The following is a 16,875-nucleotide window of genomic DNA, read 5'->3' as shown; positions in this document are numbered from 1 at the left end:
GGAATACAGTGGTGACAAGTTAAATAAACATAACACCCCTGATTTCATGGAGCATCATATGTGCGTGCTCACTCGTCATGTTCAACTCTTCGTGATCCCGTAGACTCTAGCCCCCCCAGGCTCCTCTGTCCACAGAAGTCTCCAGACAAGAATACTGGATTGAGTTGCCATTTCCTTCTCCAGGGGATCTTCACGACCCAGAGATAGAACCCAGGTCTCTTGCATTCCTACCAACAATGTAAGAAGTTTCCCTTTTCTCCACACCCTCTCCAGCCTCTGTTGTTATATCAACTATGTGTGAAAGTCACTCAGTCATGTCCGACTCTCTGCGACCCCAAGGGCTGTACAGTTCATGAAATTCAACTATAGGATATCAACTATAGTTTTTAAAATTATGGCTAAAACAAATCCACGCCTCTGCCCCCTCTCTGCTGCATGGCTGAGGGACAGTCGGCCTCGGACGGCTCGCCCCACCTCTGCCTGAGGGACTCAGACTTTGCCCTACTTACGGGCATCCCAGTGACCTGGGTGACAAAATAAACAGCCACCAAAACAGAGACCGAGCGTGCCTTCCTGGGAGGCTCCCAGCACCCCTGCCTGCGGCTGTTTTCCTTTACACACGTCAGCCGTGGAAGGACAGGTCAGCTGTAAAGCCTACCCATGTTCATCGTCTTCCAGGATGAGGAAAATCATGGCTGTTTCCATGACAACCCATGGAGGCAGGCAGCGGGCTTCTGGGGTTCCTTTCTGCATTATGTATTCACTTTCACACGTCTGGCTGTACACACGTGTGTGACCATCATTTACAAAAGAAAACTGGAAACATTTTAGTTTCTTAAACGAACTAACCCTGCTAAGTAGCTAGGTGCCAGGACATGCAAAGATCTCCTTGGGATCAGAGTCAAAAGGCAAAGTGCTGGTCAGCGTGGTGAGCGAGCCCGACTCAAGTGGAATGAAAGGGGTGGGCAGGATCCACACCACACAGTCAGGCATCTTCGAGGAGGTGCAGAGAGCGGGAACGTAAACCACCCCCCTCTATGTTCTCCCCAAAACATTGGCTGTGCACCCACAGTGCTATCAAAACCCAAGTTGATCAGGAGACCAGAGTCTGAGACCCCACTGCAGAGTGAGTGTTTGTGTCCCCCCCTGAATTCACATGTTGAAACCCAAGCCCCAGCATGATGGTGTCAGGACGTGAGGCTTTCAGGAAGTGATCATGTCATGAGGCGCTCTGATGAACGGGGTCAGTGCCCTTGCAAATGAGGCCCCACAGAGCCCCCCACCCCTCCCGCCATGTGGGGACACAGAAGGCAGCCGTCTATGAACCAGGAAGAGGGCCCCCAGACAAGGAATCTGCCAGCATGCTGCGTTCCGGCAGCCCCAGGGGACAAGGACAGACCCCAGAGCCAGAGTGTCCAGATGTCCGGACTCATGTGTGCGCGTGCTCAGCCGCTCAGTCACACTTTCCAAAGGTCATTTCATTAATATAAACTCGGGTGTGGTTGCAAAGGGTATGTTAAGAAGATTAAAAGACACCCATTACACGGTATCACTCTTCCCCAAGGAAATTTCAAGGGTTTGAGGAATTCTGTGCCAGAAACAGGTGAAGACCAAATGTATATTTCTTATTACAAATCACGATGCCCCTGCCAGGTAAACTGTGATATGGACTGAGACACCCAGGGGCCCTGCTAAGAAACGCAGCTGCCCTGGAACCTGGGCGGCCACGTGTGGGCTTCACTCGGCCGCCCAGGTGTCTGGACGGAGGGGAGTAGGAAAGGCGAGAAGGCCGGGAACAGTCCATCCATTCCCCTGGCTGAAAATCCTTTTCGCTTTACCACCGCACAGAAGTTCCTGGCTTGCTGACACCCGCTGCCGTCACACTCTAGCTGGGCCTGCACCCCAGGGGTCAGGAAAGCACTGTCCGCAGAGAGGGCTGACCACAGAAAGCCTCTCCAGGGCCATGAGATCACCCGCCAGGTGGGAGACAGCCCCTCGGACTACGAGCCTGTGCCCCAAAACTCAGAGGAGCCAAACCCCGGGGCCCACCCACCGCGATTGGCCTGCTCAGGGATTCCCCAGGGTCACAGTCACACATATGCACGGAACAGCTCCTCCACTCCCCATGTTCAGGCTGGGGAACTCGGTGCAGCCCAACCTCCTGGGGCCTTGGCGTCCCCAGTAACATGAGGCCTCGGTCAACAACACCGGCTTCAGAGGAGGGCTGCTGGGAATGCCCTGAGGACAGGAGGAGCTGATTATGCAAAGGAGCTTTGCGTGGGTGAGGAGACACCTGATAAACACCAGTGCTTCCTGGCCTCCCTGCCACGTGAAAGCCGTACCAGAGTGGACAGCGTAAGTGAAAAGCTCTCACCCACCCTCCATGGAGGGAAGAACATTGAGTTGAGAAGGGTTCTGACCGAGCAAAGCCTCTGCTTTGGTGAATCCCCACCTCTTTCGGGGGGAGAGGTCACACACACACACTTCTTTGGTGGACAAGTCCTCCACACACGGAGCTGGGCCCCGGCGGCCACCAGCACACTCAAGTCCCAGCCGCTGACACAGCTGGGGGGCTGCAGTCGTCACCTGACCGTGCCGGGCCGTTCCCAGATTCTGCCCCCAGCCCTGGGAGCTGGCCCAGGACCGCGGGACTTGGTCCCTGAGGGTGAAGCCAGCTCTGTGCCCGTCACAGCAGGGCGACACTGAGGCCCAGGCGGCTGGGGCTCCATGGTCTCCTCCTGGCTTCCCGTGCCGGGTTCCCCATCCTGGGTTCCGGAGACCGCCCCCACCCCCGCCGGGCTGTCAGCGCATGTTCCGCTGGGAGAGCTGGTGTAAGCGCCAGTGTCCAAAGAACTCACAACGAAATAAACAGCACTTAGGAAAACGCTCCTGCCACTGAGTGAGGAGACAGAGGAAATCCAGTATTATTTCTTTTTTAAATATGCAAAAGATCTCACAAAAAGAGGAAGAGAAGTGAATGGCAATTTATATATAAAAACATACCCAGTCTAACTAAAAATAAATAAATAAACTAAAACTACCACAAGATATCCATGGCTAGTATCAAAAAGAAGAGCGACATAACAGAACACGCACACACACACACACACACACGCACAGGTGAGAATGCAGAACCCCTGCAGCTCTGGTGGGGGTGTGAACAGGCCCCCACCACACTACAAAAGCTTCGGACTCTGCACACACACACCCGAGAGGGCCAGACCCACGGCCAGGAATGAAAACAGCCCGAGGGACGGGCGTTCAGGGCTGTCGGGACAGACACAGAAAGCAGCGTGGCAGCTGCCAGGGGCTGGGGGAGGCAGCAACGGGACGGAGTTTCAGCTCCGCAGGAGGGCGACGGTGGGGCTGGCCACACGGCCGTGGATGCGTGCTGAATGCCTCGGAACTACACACTTAAAATGGGCAGGATGGTAATTGTCACGTGGAATTCACCGCAATTATTTTAAAAAGTGAAAAAGCCAAGGGCACCCAAGGAAATCAGACTGGTGGGCACAGAAGCCAGTCACAAGAGTGTCCTCAGCAGCATTACTCGTGAGCATGAACTAGAACCCCCGCAGCGCCCTCCACGCGAGCTCACAGCTGCACACACAGCGGCACCCACAGACGCGGGGGCATCACGTGGCAGAGACAGGAAACGTTGCCGCCCGCCCACAGCCTCAGCCTTCGCATCGCCCAACATGCAGCCAAGAGCGTCTGCTTCCATTTACACCAAGTTCAGGAGCAGGCACGACTCACCTCCGCTGGAGCCTCCCAGGGAGGAGGGGCAGAGACTGGGGAGGGGCACCGGGGGCTTCAGGGGCCGCGGCTGCTCGAGTCCACCAGCCCGCCCGCCGGGTGATGGCCCAGCATATGGAAGCCCCTGCCCTGTGCGTCTCCCAAGTATGTGACACTGTGACTGCGGACATACGTGTGCACATGGACATACGTGTGTACACACTGCATGTTTCTGCAGCACCGAACTGAACACAGTTCCTCCTTTCGGGTCCTCCTAAAGCACCGAGGGCACCCGGTCACTCAGGGCCACCGCAGGATTGCAGGGACAGGACCCCCGGCTAACAGAAAGTGGAGGCTATCTAACAGTGGACCCCAGGGCTGACCGGGGGGACCCAGCACCCTCTCTGGAGGCCAACATCTCAGGCACTGGGCACCCAGGACCAAGCCAACACCGCGTGGGATGAAAGGATGAGAAACCACCGTTCCCCAGCCGTGCCCTTGCTCCCAGCTCAGGGACAGCCGGCCAGTGATCTCTAGACAGCGAGGGACCCCCACTCCGCTCCACACCATCAACTCGTCTGCAGACGGGCGGGGTGCAGGCCAGGCTTCCCCAGCTCCCAGGAGCCGAGCAGATGCCAAGACAGTTGGCAGACCTGAGCGATTCCACTGCTGTTCACAGCCTGCGCCCAACGCTGCGGGGGCGGCATGCAAGGCCCCACTGCCCTTCGTTTCACAAAATAACACGGAAACGTGAGGCCCAACGCCTATACCAGACCACACGGAAACACACAGGAACGGCCCCATGCCGGCGTCTGGCCGCCGGCCCCCAGCTGGGGGGTGAGGCGGGCGGCGGTGGTCACCGCCCGGCAGGTCATCCAGGAAGTGCAGGACTTTCCCAGGAAGCTGCCAGGCCTGGGAACACTCAGGCCGAGGCTGGGTCCCACCCGCCAGCTCCTGTGGACTCGCAGAGTCTGGAATGAGGGGCCCAGGCAACCGGCCCAAGGTCACGGGGCAGCTCAGGGCGCAGGGCCTCTGGACCCTGAATCCAGGGCCCCTCCTGCCACAGCTCCAGAGGCAGGAGGTGACTCCCTCTCCCAAGGCTGGGCCGAGCTCCGCCTGTGCCCACCCGGTGCGTGTGGTCAGCACAACTAGGCGACCCCAACCGTGGGGAAGTGCACACCCGCACCCCTTTGACCCTGGGTAGCCGGACCCTCCACGCCACAGCCAACCTCCAGGCACGGGATGAAAAGCCCACTGGTCAGCCGGCCTGCCCAGCACAAGCCCGGGCTTCCTCCCCTGGTGCCAGCTGAGAGGGCAACACAGCAGAGCCCAGGAGCCACATAAAGGATGCACGGACCCCCAGAACCCCGAGGGCAAGCGCCACGACGAACTGCAGCCCCAGTGGGCACAGGGGACAAGCATCCACCGCTGAGGTGTCTAAATCCGAGCGACCCACGGCTTCTCCCTCAGGGAGACAGGTCCTCGCATGCCCACCACCACCTGCAAGGGTTTTTGTTTCCGCTTCTACCTAAAGCAGAAAGGTTTGTTGTTGCTGTGTAACAAAAAATGTTAACAACCGAAGCTCAGGAGATACAGCTTGTTTATACAGCTCTTTCAATGACAAAATCCAAACTGAGTTCATGTGAGCCAAAGCTCAGAACCGGCTCTGCCACATGAACGGTGCAGGGGGCATAATGCCAGCAACAATGGCATAGAGCTCTGAGACCACCGAGGGCAGGTGCAGCCCCTTCCCCACCCCCACCCCTCCACCACCAACCTCGGGGCTCCGAATGTAAGCTCACTGCCCCCAGGACACTGATGGGGCCCATGGACCCAGAGGGTCCCCTGGGGGATACAGAGAGTACTCTCTCGTCTGGAACACCTGCCTCGGTTCTTTCCTTTAGGCATCAACTAACCAGAGTCAGCAAGGCCCCATCCAGAAAGGGCAAACCCAACACAGGTGGCAGCCGTCACAAGCAGACACCTCTAGATGCCACCAACACAGAAGTACACACCCAAAGTCTCCTGGCACGCACCTTGGGCCCCTCATCGCATGGTGGCAGGCCCAGAAGTCCATGGACCCCCAGCTGCCACCTCGGGAATAAGATGCAGCCCAGCGACTTCTCTGGTGGTCCAGTGGCTAAGTCTCCGAGCTCCCAATGCCTGGGGCCTGGGTTCAACCCCTGATCAGGGAACTAGACCCCACATGCCACAACTAAGACCCAGTGCAGTCACATAAATAAACCTTGAAAAAAGAAAAAAGTGAGCAGCCTGCACACTACAGAAGGGGGTGCTTTCTACAAGGCCGGCTGCACAAGCATTTATTAAACACCTGCCGTGTGCAGGCCCGGGTGCTGGGAGACAAAGCACAGTCTGATTTCTAGCTCCTTTGCCAAAGAGAACAAAAGTCTAGCGTCATGAGGACATGACAACGTTCCAACGAGATAGTGAAAGTGCTAGTCGCTCAGTCGCGTCTGACTCTTTGTGACCCCATGGGCCGTAGCCCGCCAGGCTCCTCTGTCCCTGGAATTCTCCAGGCAAGAATACTGGAGTGGGTAGCCATTCCCTTCTCCAGGGCATCTTCCAGACCCAGGGATCAAACCTGGGTCTCCTGTGTTACACATTCCTTACCGTCTGAGCTACTAGGGAAGTCCCTCTGATGAGATAAAGGAGGTGAAAATGCTCTGAAAGGACACGCACCTGATACACAAAAGGTTCAGGTCCGGGGCGTATTTCACGTCCACCTGAGGGGCTGGTGGGTCAGGTGGCTGGCGGCCCCTCCTAACACTCCTCCTGGGTGACCCATCCCTGCCATGACCTCCCTCAAACACCAGGGCAGGGCCGCAAAGACGCACAGGGCTGGAAAGACACGCGAGTCACCCAGGAGGAGGAACAGCCAACCATGGAGCAGCAGCCCAAGACCAGGCGCTCCTGTGGGGCCCTGTGCGCCCCAGGCTCCCCCGGCAACAGCACCCTTCTCCCTCAGGGCTCCAGCCAGGTGTCTAACGCCGGCTCTAGCCCTCGGCGGGGGACCGGCCACCTGTGCGATGGGGGCAAGGGACAGCAGGGCAACAGCGTGCAGGAATTTACCATCAACTGATCTCCGATGAAGGTACAAAGGCAATTTGATGGGAAAAGAGAAGGCTTTTCAACAAATGCTGCTGAAGTAACTGAATATCCATGTGCCGGAAATAAAAACACAAAAACCGAGATCTTGACCTCAAACTATACATTAAAAGAATTAACTCAAACTGGATCACAAACCTTAATGTTTCCGCTAAAACTATAAAATTTTAAGGAAAAAAAATAGAGGAGAAAAATCTCTGTGGCCTTGAGCTAGGCAAAGATCTTTAAGGTGTAATTCCAAAAACATTAAACGTTAAGACAATTGGGGAATTCCTTGGCAGTCCAGTGGTTAGGACTCCACATTCTCACTGCCAAGGGCCCAGATTCAATCCTTCCTTGGGGAACAATCCAACAAGCCACAGGGTGTGGCTAAAAAAAAAAAAAAGAAACATGATAAACTGGACTTAACCAAAATTTAAAACTTCTGCTCAAAAGGCACCATTAAGAAAATGAAAAAGACAACCGCAGACTGCCGGAAAACATTTACAAATCACAGAGCTGATACATGAATTGTATCATCATATCCAGAACCCATAAAGAACTCTCACCATTCAATAATAAGACAATGCAACTTCTGAAAAGTGAACTAGCCTAGTAGAGCCACGCCCACCCCATCCCTAACCTGCCCCCCAACCCCGCACACAAAGGATATACAAAGGCCAATAAGCACAGGAGAAGACCTCAACAGCATTAGTCACCAGGAAAATGCAAATCAAAACCACGAGATACCACTTCACACCCACTAAGACGACTCTAATTAAAAAGGTAGACAATAACAAGGGTTGACAAGAATGCCGGGAATTTGGAACCCTCACACACTGCTGATGGGAATAAATGAGGCAACCATTATATTATGGAAAACAGTTTGGCAGTTCCTCAAAAGGTTAAACAGATGACCCAACACTTCCACTCCCCGGTGTACACCAAACAGAACTGAACACACCACACAAATGTCCACGAATGTTGACAGCGGCATTATTCCTAACAGCCACAAGGTGAAAACACCTCAAGTGTACATTAGCTGGTGAACAGATAAACAAAATGCACTACAGCCACACCGCAAAGCACAACGTGGGTGAGCCTCAAAAACGTCATGCTAAGTGGAAGAAGCCAGACACACACACAAAAGGCTGATTCCAGCATCCGAAATGTCCAGGGAGGACTAACTTTGAAGACAGAACACAGATCAGGGATGGGGCGGGGGTGGGGGTGACGGCGGAGAGCGCCCGTGAACGCCCGTGAACCGCACGAGGCAAGGAGACGTTGAGGGGTGATGGGAAGGTCTGAAACTGACTCTGCTGACGGCGTCAGGATTCTGTAAGCTTACAGGAAGTCACCAGACCACAGCTTTACACAGAATGAGTTGTACGGCACAGGACTGATACTGCAATAAAGCTGTTACGAGTGAAATAAGTAAATACAATGAAAACAAAGTGAATGCGGTTCAATTCAAGCTACGAACGTAGTATTACAGTGTGCGCTGAAAGTTTTGAAGTCAAAGAAAATTGGACAGGAGATTTTTAAAAGTCCTCACCCCACCCAACCCCACCCCCCACACACACAGGTAACCTTATTGCAATAATCATTTCCCTGATATATATATATATATATATATATATATACACACCCATATCAAATCATTGCACTATACACTTAAAAGTTATGCAATGTGTCAATTATATCTCAATAAAGTCAGAAAAAAATTGGACAGTGTTACAGACGTGTTAAAAATAAATATTAGCAGGGGTTCTTGGGTGGCTCAGTAGTAAAGAATCCATCTGCCAATGTAGGAGACATAGGTTCACGCTGTGGACTGCAGCCAGCCAGGCTCCTCTGTCCATAGGACTTTCCAGGCAAGAACCCTGAAGTGGGTTGCCGTGTCCTCCTCCAGGGGATCTTCCCAACCCAGGGATCGAACCCACATCCCTGGTGTCTCCTGCATTGGCAGGCTGCTTCTTTACGGCTGAGCCACCAGGGAAGCCCAACTGAGCCCATACGCCACAACTACTGCGCCTGGGAACCCCAAGTACTGAAGCCTGGGCATGCTTAGAGCCGGTGCTCTGCAACAAGAGGGCCACTGCAGTGAGAAGCCTGAGTCCTCCAACTTGAGAGTATCCCCCACTCGCTGCAACTAGAGAAAAGCCCACGCAGCAACAAAGACCCAGCTCAGCCAAAAATAAATTAATAAATAACATTTTTTTAAAAGATCTCAAGCAAATTCTAGCTCCCAATGATTCTTGTCCATAACAGAATCAACAAAATTGGCAGAGACCTGAAAAGATAACAACTTTCTCATAAACTGATTGTATAGTCCAGAGGTCCCTAAAATCATATCAACCCCCCCCCTTCCATCCCCAGCCCACTCTTGAGGAAACATACTCAAGTCCTGCTCGAGTCGACTGCCTCCCAGAACAAGGTGGCCCGAGAGAGAAGGAAGCAGAAAGAGCAGCCTTTGGACTGGACAGGCCCAGGAGGGCTCTAATCTCGCTGGCAGCAAAACTGAGGTGCACATGGCACTCACCTGGGTGCCAGCCCCAGTCGATCAGCTGTGGCTGACTCGGGCGTCCAGGATCGGTAGGGGTGTCTGGACTGATTAACAAGGTCAGCCACGCAGAATGCAAAAGCAGGGCTCTAAGTGCCTTGCATTTGTGATTTCTTCTCCAAGTGCCCAACTGAAGGGACATGAGGTTTGCTCTGGTCCCAGGTGACCACCTTAAACTTACTGCTGTCTCTGCCAAGCCACAGCTAACTGCTATTAGAGTCTGAATGGATCACCTAATTTCCTCTATAAGCCAACACGGCAGCTAACAACTTGTGAAGACGTCTTGGGTGCTAAGCACTGTACGAGGATCAGCCCATTTTACAGATGAGGAAACTGTGACCCAGCGGGCTAGGTGGCTTGTCTAAGACTAGGAAGATTCAGCCAAAGGCGATCAGGAAGAACATCAGAGATGGCAGAGGATGACTTCAAATAACTGCTCCATCAGGTCTGGGATGTCAGCCTCCAGGGGATCCCCACACCAGCCGGGGCTTCCCTGTCCTTGGGCCAGGGACCAAGAAGGCATGGAGATCTCCCACGCCTATCAGGGAACAGGGCTCTCTGGCCCAGCTCTGACTGACCCCAACTGTGCTAGTCCCCACCCTGTTTATTTCTGCTGGTCCCAGACACTTGCCTTCTTTCCCCTTCCAAAATGAGAGCAGAGCAGTTCTCAAATTTGAGTGGACAGTCAACTCACCCTGACAATGGGTTTTAGATGCAGGTTCCTAGGCCCCCAGCAGACCCCCAGGAAATCTGAGACAGGGCCTAAGGAACGCACCTTAAACAAGCTTCCCCATGGTCCTGGACCATACTCAGGGGAAACCTGGCCTGGGGGATGCCCACAGGCCAACTGAGAGGCCAAGAAACCATCAACGGGATGCAATGCTGCAGAAGCCAGAATCAAAGGCCCCAGTCTGAAAGTCCCCACGAGGCCCAAATACCCTATCCTCCTACCAGGCAAACGACCAGATGGGAGATGGAGCATGAGGAACCCGAGCTAAACCTCCAGGTCAGGCCACTCTCACCATCAGAGGCAGGAGAACAGTGTGTGTGTGTGTGTGTGTGTGTGTGTGTCTGTGGGGGGGGGGGGAGGTTCTGGGGGGAGGGGGACAGCTGGCCTGGGAGTCGAACTCCTGGTCCAGCTCTGAGACCCTGGGAAAGTCACTTCCTCCCTGGTGGCCCACATCTCTCAGGCACAAAAACGGTTGGCTGGAGAACCTGGTAGGTCCCCTCCAACTATCCCCTGGTTCTTCAGCAGCGACTCCCAGCTCCTCTCCCAAGGACAGTAATGCCTCCTTGGGCCCAGGCCCAGGCCCACTCCCAGCGCCTTCCCACCCACCCACTAAACACACGCGCCAGGCCACGGGAGAGCTAAACCTCTGTCCAGACGGGACAGAGAGGGGACCGTACAGAACCCTGGCCGGGTCTCCACACCGAGCCACCGAAGAAGGCGAAACTGGAGATGGAGTTATGTCGATCCCTTTGACAATGACCACTTTGTAAGCGCAAGCAAAGAGCCGGGCGCGGGGTTAAGCCCTTGCCAGCTGCGCGCCCCAAAACCTCACCCCGGTCTTTGGGGAGGTTTCCTATCAAGTGTCTCCCGGGTGTGCAGCCGTGGGAGCGTGCAGCGCGCAGGGGCGAACTGACTGACCCAAGGTCACCCGGCCGGGCCGCGGCAGTCAGCGCCGGGCCGACCATCGCCCCAGGGTCCGGGTGGAGGGCTCGTGGAGCCCCAGACAGGGAAGCTGCAGGAAGGGCCGCGGGGCCGAGCAGAGCCCCCAGCCCACCCTCCGCCGCGGGGCCCCGCGGCAAGGCCCCGCCGCCCGCTGCCCGCGCGCTCCAGCCCGCGCGCCTCGCCGTCCGCGCCAGGGGCAGGAGCCCGGGGCGGGGCCGGGGCTGGAGTCGGGGCGGCCACTCACCGGACTTTGGGGGGTAGCGATAGGCCGAGTTCGCTTGGATATCGATGTCCTCCACGCCCGCGATGCGGCGGCTCAGGATGGAGCCCATGGTGGGCGGCGGGCCGGGCCGAGGCTGGGGCAGCGGCGGCGGCGGCGGCGGCGTCCTCACGCGGACATTGCCCGGACCAGGCCGCACGGACGCTCGCCCACGGCCGCGGGCGCACGGCCTCCCCAAGCCCCCACCCCCGGCTCGGCCCGGGGCCCGACGCCACGGCAGCCCTCCGCCCCACCGGGGCGCGAAGCACCTCGGGAAATGGAGTCCCCTCGTCGCAGTGGGGGCCGAGCGGCGGCGTGGAAAGCCCAACTGGGAACTACACTTCCCAGGAAGCTCCGCGCCCGGGTTCTCCGAAGCTGTTGACAAACCCTCCGGGACAAACCAAATGGACCTGAGTCCAGAGGGGAGAGACCATCAAAGTATCCTGCAAAGTATACAGCCCTTTGCATTCCAAAGCGCGAGACTAACATAATAAGTCTTTGGCTTTTTAACAGTTTGTTCGTACATACACCTTTCGAGGAACCAACGCATTCCATTTACTCTTTGAAATACCTCCCTGAGCTACCATGGTTCTCCCCACTTCCCAGGGTTTGATCTCCTGGCCCGGCCAGCAGAGGGCAGACCCTCACCTGCCACCCGGCATAGAAGAGCTGGGGGTGGAACCCAAGGTTGCTTGGAGGAGTGCCCACATGGGAAGCGAAGCACCTTTTCCAGAACTCAAGGCATCTCACCGTCTCCACGTCCAGGACAATTATTTTGAAGACATCAAGTCCCCCGCAGAGGCAGTAAACCTCTCCCCATTTTAAAGACAGGGAAACTGAAGCACAAAGAAGAGAGGGCTTAAGGGTGCTTAAGCCAAGTTCAAAGAATCCAGGTTAGACCCTAACTGAACCGCCAGGGAATTCCCCAACTTTCCATTTGAATAAATATTTATAAATAAACAAAAAGAATCAGGGTTAGAGTTAAAGCCTCCTCACAGGTTGTAAGGTACTTTCCTGGCTTTTGATTCGCGCAAAACTCTGTAAGCAGGCAAGTGAGGATCTGTTTTTACCAACTTTTCAGTTGAGAAACGGCTCTTCTGAGAAGAAAGTGGCTTCCCAAGACAAGTCTGTTCTATTAAGAAAGGAGCTGGGGGACTTCTCTGGTGGTCTGGTGCCTAAGACGCTGTGGTCCCAATGCAGGGGGCCTGGGTTCCATCCCTGGTCAGGAAACTGGATCCCACATAGTGCAACTAAGAGTTTGCATGCCTCAACTAAAACACTACACATGCCTCAGTGTAGACTGAAAGATCCTGTGTGCCACAACCAAGACCCTGCGCAGCCAAACAAATAAGTTATATGTATATGTATAAAGGAGCTAAGGAGGGCAGAGGCTGGCTAGGAGTCTTAGATGGTAAATTCACCACTGTCCACATTAAAGTGAGTCTTAACACCTTTCAGGACTCCAGAATCCTACCTTCCTATTTTCATGGGGCCTGGGAAGCCAAAAGTCAAAGGAAGTGAAGGACTTGTGTGATTGTAAGGGAGAGTGCAGGTCTTGGGGGAGCCTGATCTAACTAACCTCTCTGCCGTGCAAGCAAGAACCCCGTTTACTGAGCAGCTACTCTGTGCCAGACGTTGGTGTTGAACCCTATCCACAAATTCTCTGCTGTAGGTTCTGTTTTCATTCCCAAGAAAACAGAAACAGGAACAGGAAAGAGGCTGGCAGAAGTGAAGTATCCCACTCAGTTTGCTTAGTAGATAAGTGGTAATAAAGCTGGAATTTGAACCAGGCCACTCCTTTTAATGTCACATTCCCCTGCCACCCCCAGCCCCCATCACCCAGACACAGGAATGCTCCAGTACCAGATTTCTTGTCTCTTGCTCCTAGATACCTCCACCCCATGCGACCATTCTTTCTTCACTTCAAATTTCTTTTTGTTGAATCACATAACGCTGTTATATCTGTTTGTTTATATACACAAACAGATAATACCAACACAGCATTCAATTGATCGGTCTCCCTGCTTGCGGGGAGGGAAGGAGGGTATTGTGGTTCCAGATGTTCCCACTGACAAATAATTCTAAAAGAATGTCCTCCCTACAGATCGTGGCCAGGGCAGTCATTTCCATGGGCTGATATTGGATCAATTAAAACACTCCTCTCAATAGAGCTTTGGACTTCAGGTATATTTTTCTGTGCTTATCCATGCCCCAGTGGGAGACGGGCACTTCCTGATTTGATACTGGTTCTACTATCAACATCTTGGCTGATTCATTTATTTACTCAACAAATATTTATCATGCAGCTACTATATGAAAAGCAGTGAGCCAGGCAAAGAGCCAGGCAATAGAGATTAAATGGTGAAACCACCAGATAGGGAACATCTAGTGAGGAAACAGACACTAAAGGTGAGCAAGTATGTAAGTAAAACACAGCGGGTGCTATAGGGGAGTGGCCTGAGGTGCAGTGAAATACTAGGAGAGACCTACTATTGCTAGGGGAGTCAGGGAAGATTTCTCTGAGGAGGTGATATTTAAGCTAGGACTTGAAATACAAGGAAGAGCCAACCAGGCAAACTCTGAGGGAGTGGGTCAGCCCAGATTCCAGGCAAGGATAACCACCTGTGCAACGGCCCCGAGGCAGCAGGCCCTGAGAAGCTGAGTGAGATCGATGAGCTCAAAGGCCAGTGCAACTAGAACCTAGTAGGCATGGAGAGTTCAGGGACAGGGATCAGAGGTCAGGCGGTGGTCACATCTTAAGGCCCCTCAGTTATTCAGGGATTTCCTGGTAGCTCAACTGGTAAAGAATCCACCTGCAATGCAGGAGACCCCAGTTTGATTCCTGGGTCAGGAAGATCCACTGGAGAAGGGATAGGCTACCCTCACTCCAGTATTCTTGGGCTTCCTTGGTGGCTCAGCTGGTAAAGAACCCGCCTGCAATGTGGGAGGCCTGCATTTGATCCCTGCGTTGGGAAGATCCCCTGGAGAAGGAAACCGCTACCCACTGTAGTATTCTCAAAGAGTTGGACACAACTGAGTCACTTTCACTTTTATTTAGGCAGCATCCGGTCCTTTGAAACACAAAGAAAGACCCCAGCCACACTCAGGGCCTCAGAGTGTAAGTCCCTCAAGCCCTTAGACTTCTCAAGCCTTCCAAGGGTGCACGATCCCTGACTAATTCTAGGCACCCTGTGGATGTCTGATAAATACATCTGTGGAGTGATTGAAAAAATGAACTTAGAGAGAAGGAGGCTGGGATCCCGGGCCTTCCATAAACTGGCAGTGCCAACTTTCCCAAGGGCCTCAACCTCCCTGGACCTCAGGTAAAAAGAAGGCACTGCCGGAAATGCCCTTTATACCGCCCTCCCCCCATCTACTGACCCCAGCTGTCAGGCCCCATCTGAGCCTGCTAAGAAATCCAAAGTCCACTCTCTAGCCAGTCTGATCCTGGCTGAAAACAAGGTTGTTTTTTCCCTTCCCCACAGCCCCTTGGACAACAAGTTGGCTGGGGGGCCACAGCAGGCAGAAGCGGGGGCCACAGGGGGCAGAAGGGTGACCTTTGCTCCTGCTGTCCCCACCTGCCCCACCAGCCAGCGGGCTGGCTTGGAAAAGTGCCTTCTGGGCTGGGCAAGTCTGGGCAGGTACCCGAATGGTGCTCCAATGAGGGTGAAGGACGCACAGGGAGGTATTTCCTGCCTTTCTAAGCAAGAAAAGTCCCCAGTGGGCCCTGCCAGGACAGCGCCCACCCTCCTGTGCCAGGAACACACCTTGCTGGCCCACTGGTGCCTGGTCTTTTCCACTGGCTCTGAACACTGTCAAGAGTGTAAGGAGGTCTGGATCCCAGCCTCAGTTTCCTTATCTCTAAAATGGGGCTTGAGTTCCCTACAGTTGTCCAGATGGAAGCACAGAGGTGCTAGAAACGGCGTTCTAAGCACCACAGGCATTAATGCCCCAGAGCAGTCCTGGGAGAGCTATGAGGATTCTACAAATCAGGAAACTTAAGTTCAGAGCCAATTCTGCAACAAGGCCCTGGGCAGGGACGGGCTCCCCTGGAACCAGATAATACCCAGAACATCGCCTAACAGTACTGAACCTCTCTACCACCATTTGGTCTCCGTACTGTTCAGCCACAGTGATTCTAACGCGGATAACGGATCAGATGTACCAAAACCCCTCAATGGCCTTTAACCCGCCATCTCTCCAGGGCCTCCTGCTTCCTGAAGACACTTTCCACACTGGCAAATTCTACACCTGTCCTAGGGACTTTTGACACACGTCACACTCCACCCTAGGCACCATCCAACCCTTCTACTAGAATTTGTTCTCTGCATGCTTGGGGCCAGGTGAGAGCCAGACACAGAGTAAGGGCCCAATAAAGAGTTGCTCAACTAATGAAACGGGTCCAGGCAGCGCGGGGAACCGGAATAAGGTCAATCAGAGCCGGGGCAACCGAGCCCCGAGCCCCAGCTCCAAATACGGTGGGCCCTTCCAGGCTCCCCGCACACCCGACCTGCGACCTCAACCGGAAACGGCGTGTGTGGAGCTGTAAACACAGCCCGCAACCCACCCCCACCCCCACCCCCACGCGCTTTTCAGCCCCGCCCCCGCCCTCCACGTGATGCGCCCCCGCCTGCCCCTACCCAGTGCCCGCCCCCGCCGCTGCCTCATTGGGCAGCCAGCTTTGTTTACCTTATATGGCCAGGTCCTAACACCTCGCGGCCATCCATTGGCCAAGGAGCGGCCTCACTCACTTTACGTCACTCGGGACTGAAAGATGCAAATAAACCGGGGCATCCTGGGAGTGGAAGTTCGGGGGCCGCCCCGGAACTGGCTCCGAGCGGTCCTAGCGCCCGCACACTAAGAGTCGAGATTTCCGGCCAAGCGCACGAGATTTTGCGTGGGAAAGTGAGAGCGTCGCGCGGAGGGGTACCCCGGGGCTCCAGAGACTGCGGACCTCCCTTGTCAGTCCCAGCCCTCAGCCCTTCCTCCAGATTCTTCAGGCCTCCTGTGCCTGGTCCAGCATCGGGCCAGGGAGGGAGGGACCAGCGTCACAAGTGGGAGATGCAGGCTTCCAGTCCACGGGTGTTGGGGAAGGCTTGGAAGGCTCCCTGGAGGCGGTGACTCGAAGTAGAACCCTAAAAGGCAGATTGATTCATTCACTGAACAAGTAGTTGTAGGCGCCTGATGGACAGGGAGGCCTGGCATGCTGTAGTCCGTGGGGTCTCAGAGTCGGACACGACTGAGCGACTGAACTGAGTGTGCCAGGCTTTCGGTGCCTTACGGCCCTCGTGTTGATGATTTGTGCAAAAATAAGGCGCCTAGTCAACACGGGGGATGCCAACCACACTGGGGTTCGGGATCCTGGGGTCTTGGCCAACCACCAGCGTTTGCGTCCGTGCACGGTCTGTAGCCCCCGCCTCCTGACCACCCCCCCACCCCCCCAAATCGGTGCAGTCACGGCCTGGGCACGCGCCCGTCCAACTTCTGCACACTAAGTAGGCGCCTAACACTCAGGACACACCCTCGGGCCCGGCCCGGCCG

General features: G+C 54.9%; 1 protein-coding gene across 5 annotated transcripts in view; it reads right to left on the bottom strand.

The window, feature by feature from the left end:
- Positions 1–11,588, bottom strand: part of MGRN1 (mahogunin ring finger 1) — a 36,893-nt gene extending 25,305 nt beyond the window's left edge. For all 5 annotated transcript variants that reach the window (XR_008707387.1, XM_055561177.1, XM_055561175.1 and 2 more), the window contains exon 1: positions 11,320–11,588. Coding sequence is in view for 4 of the 5 variants with exons in the window: in XM_055561177.1 (XP_055417152.1) it covers positions 11,320–11,407 (88 nt within the window). In the remaining variant the exon portion in view is untranslated. The remainder of the gene's footprint in view (positions 1–11,319) is intronic.
- Positions 11,589–16,875: the final 5,287 nt, after the last annotated feature.

This window comes from Bubalus kerabau, chromosome 23 (genome assembly GCF_029407905.1).
Source record: "Bubalus kerabau isolate K-KA32 ecotype Philippines breed swamp buffalo chromosome 23, PCC_UOA_SB_1v2, whole genome shotgun sequence".
Taxonomy (NCBI): domain Eukaryota; kingdom Metazoa; phylum Chordata; class Mammalia; order Artiodactyla; family Bovidae; genus Bubalus; species Bubalus kerabau.
The sequence above is the reverse complement of the archived record's forward strand: the minus strand, read 5'-3'. Positions and strand labels throughout refer to the sequence as shown.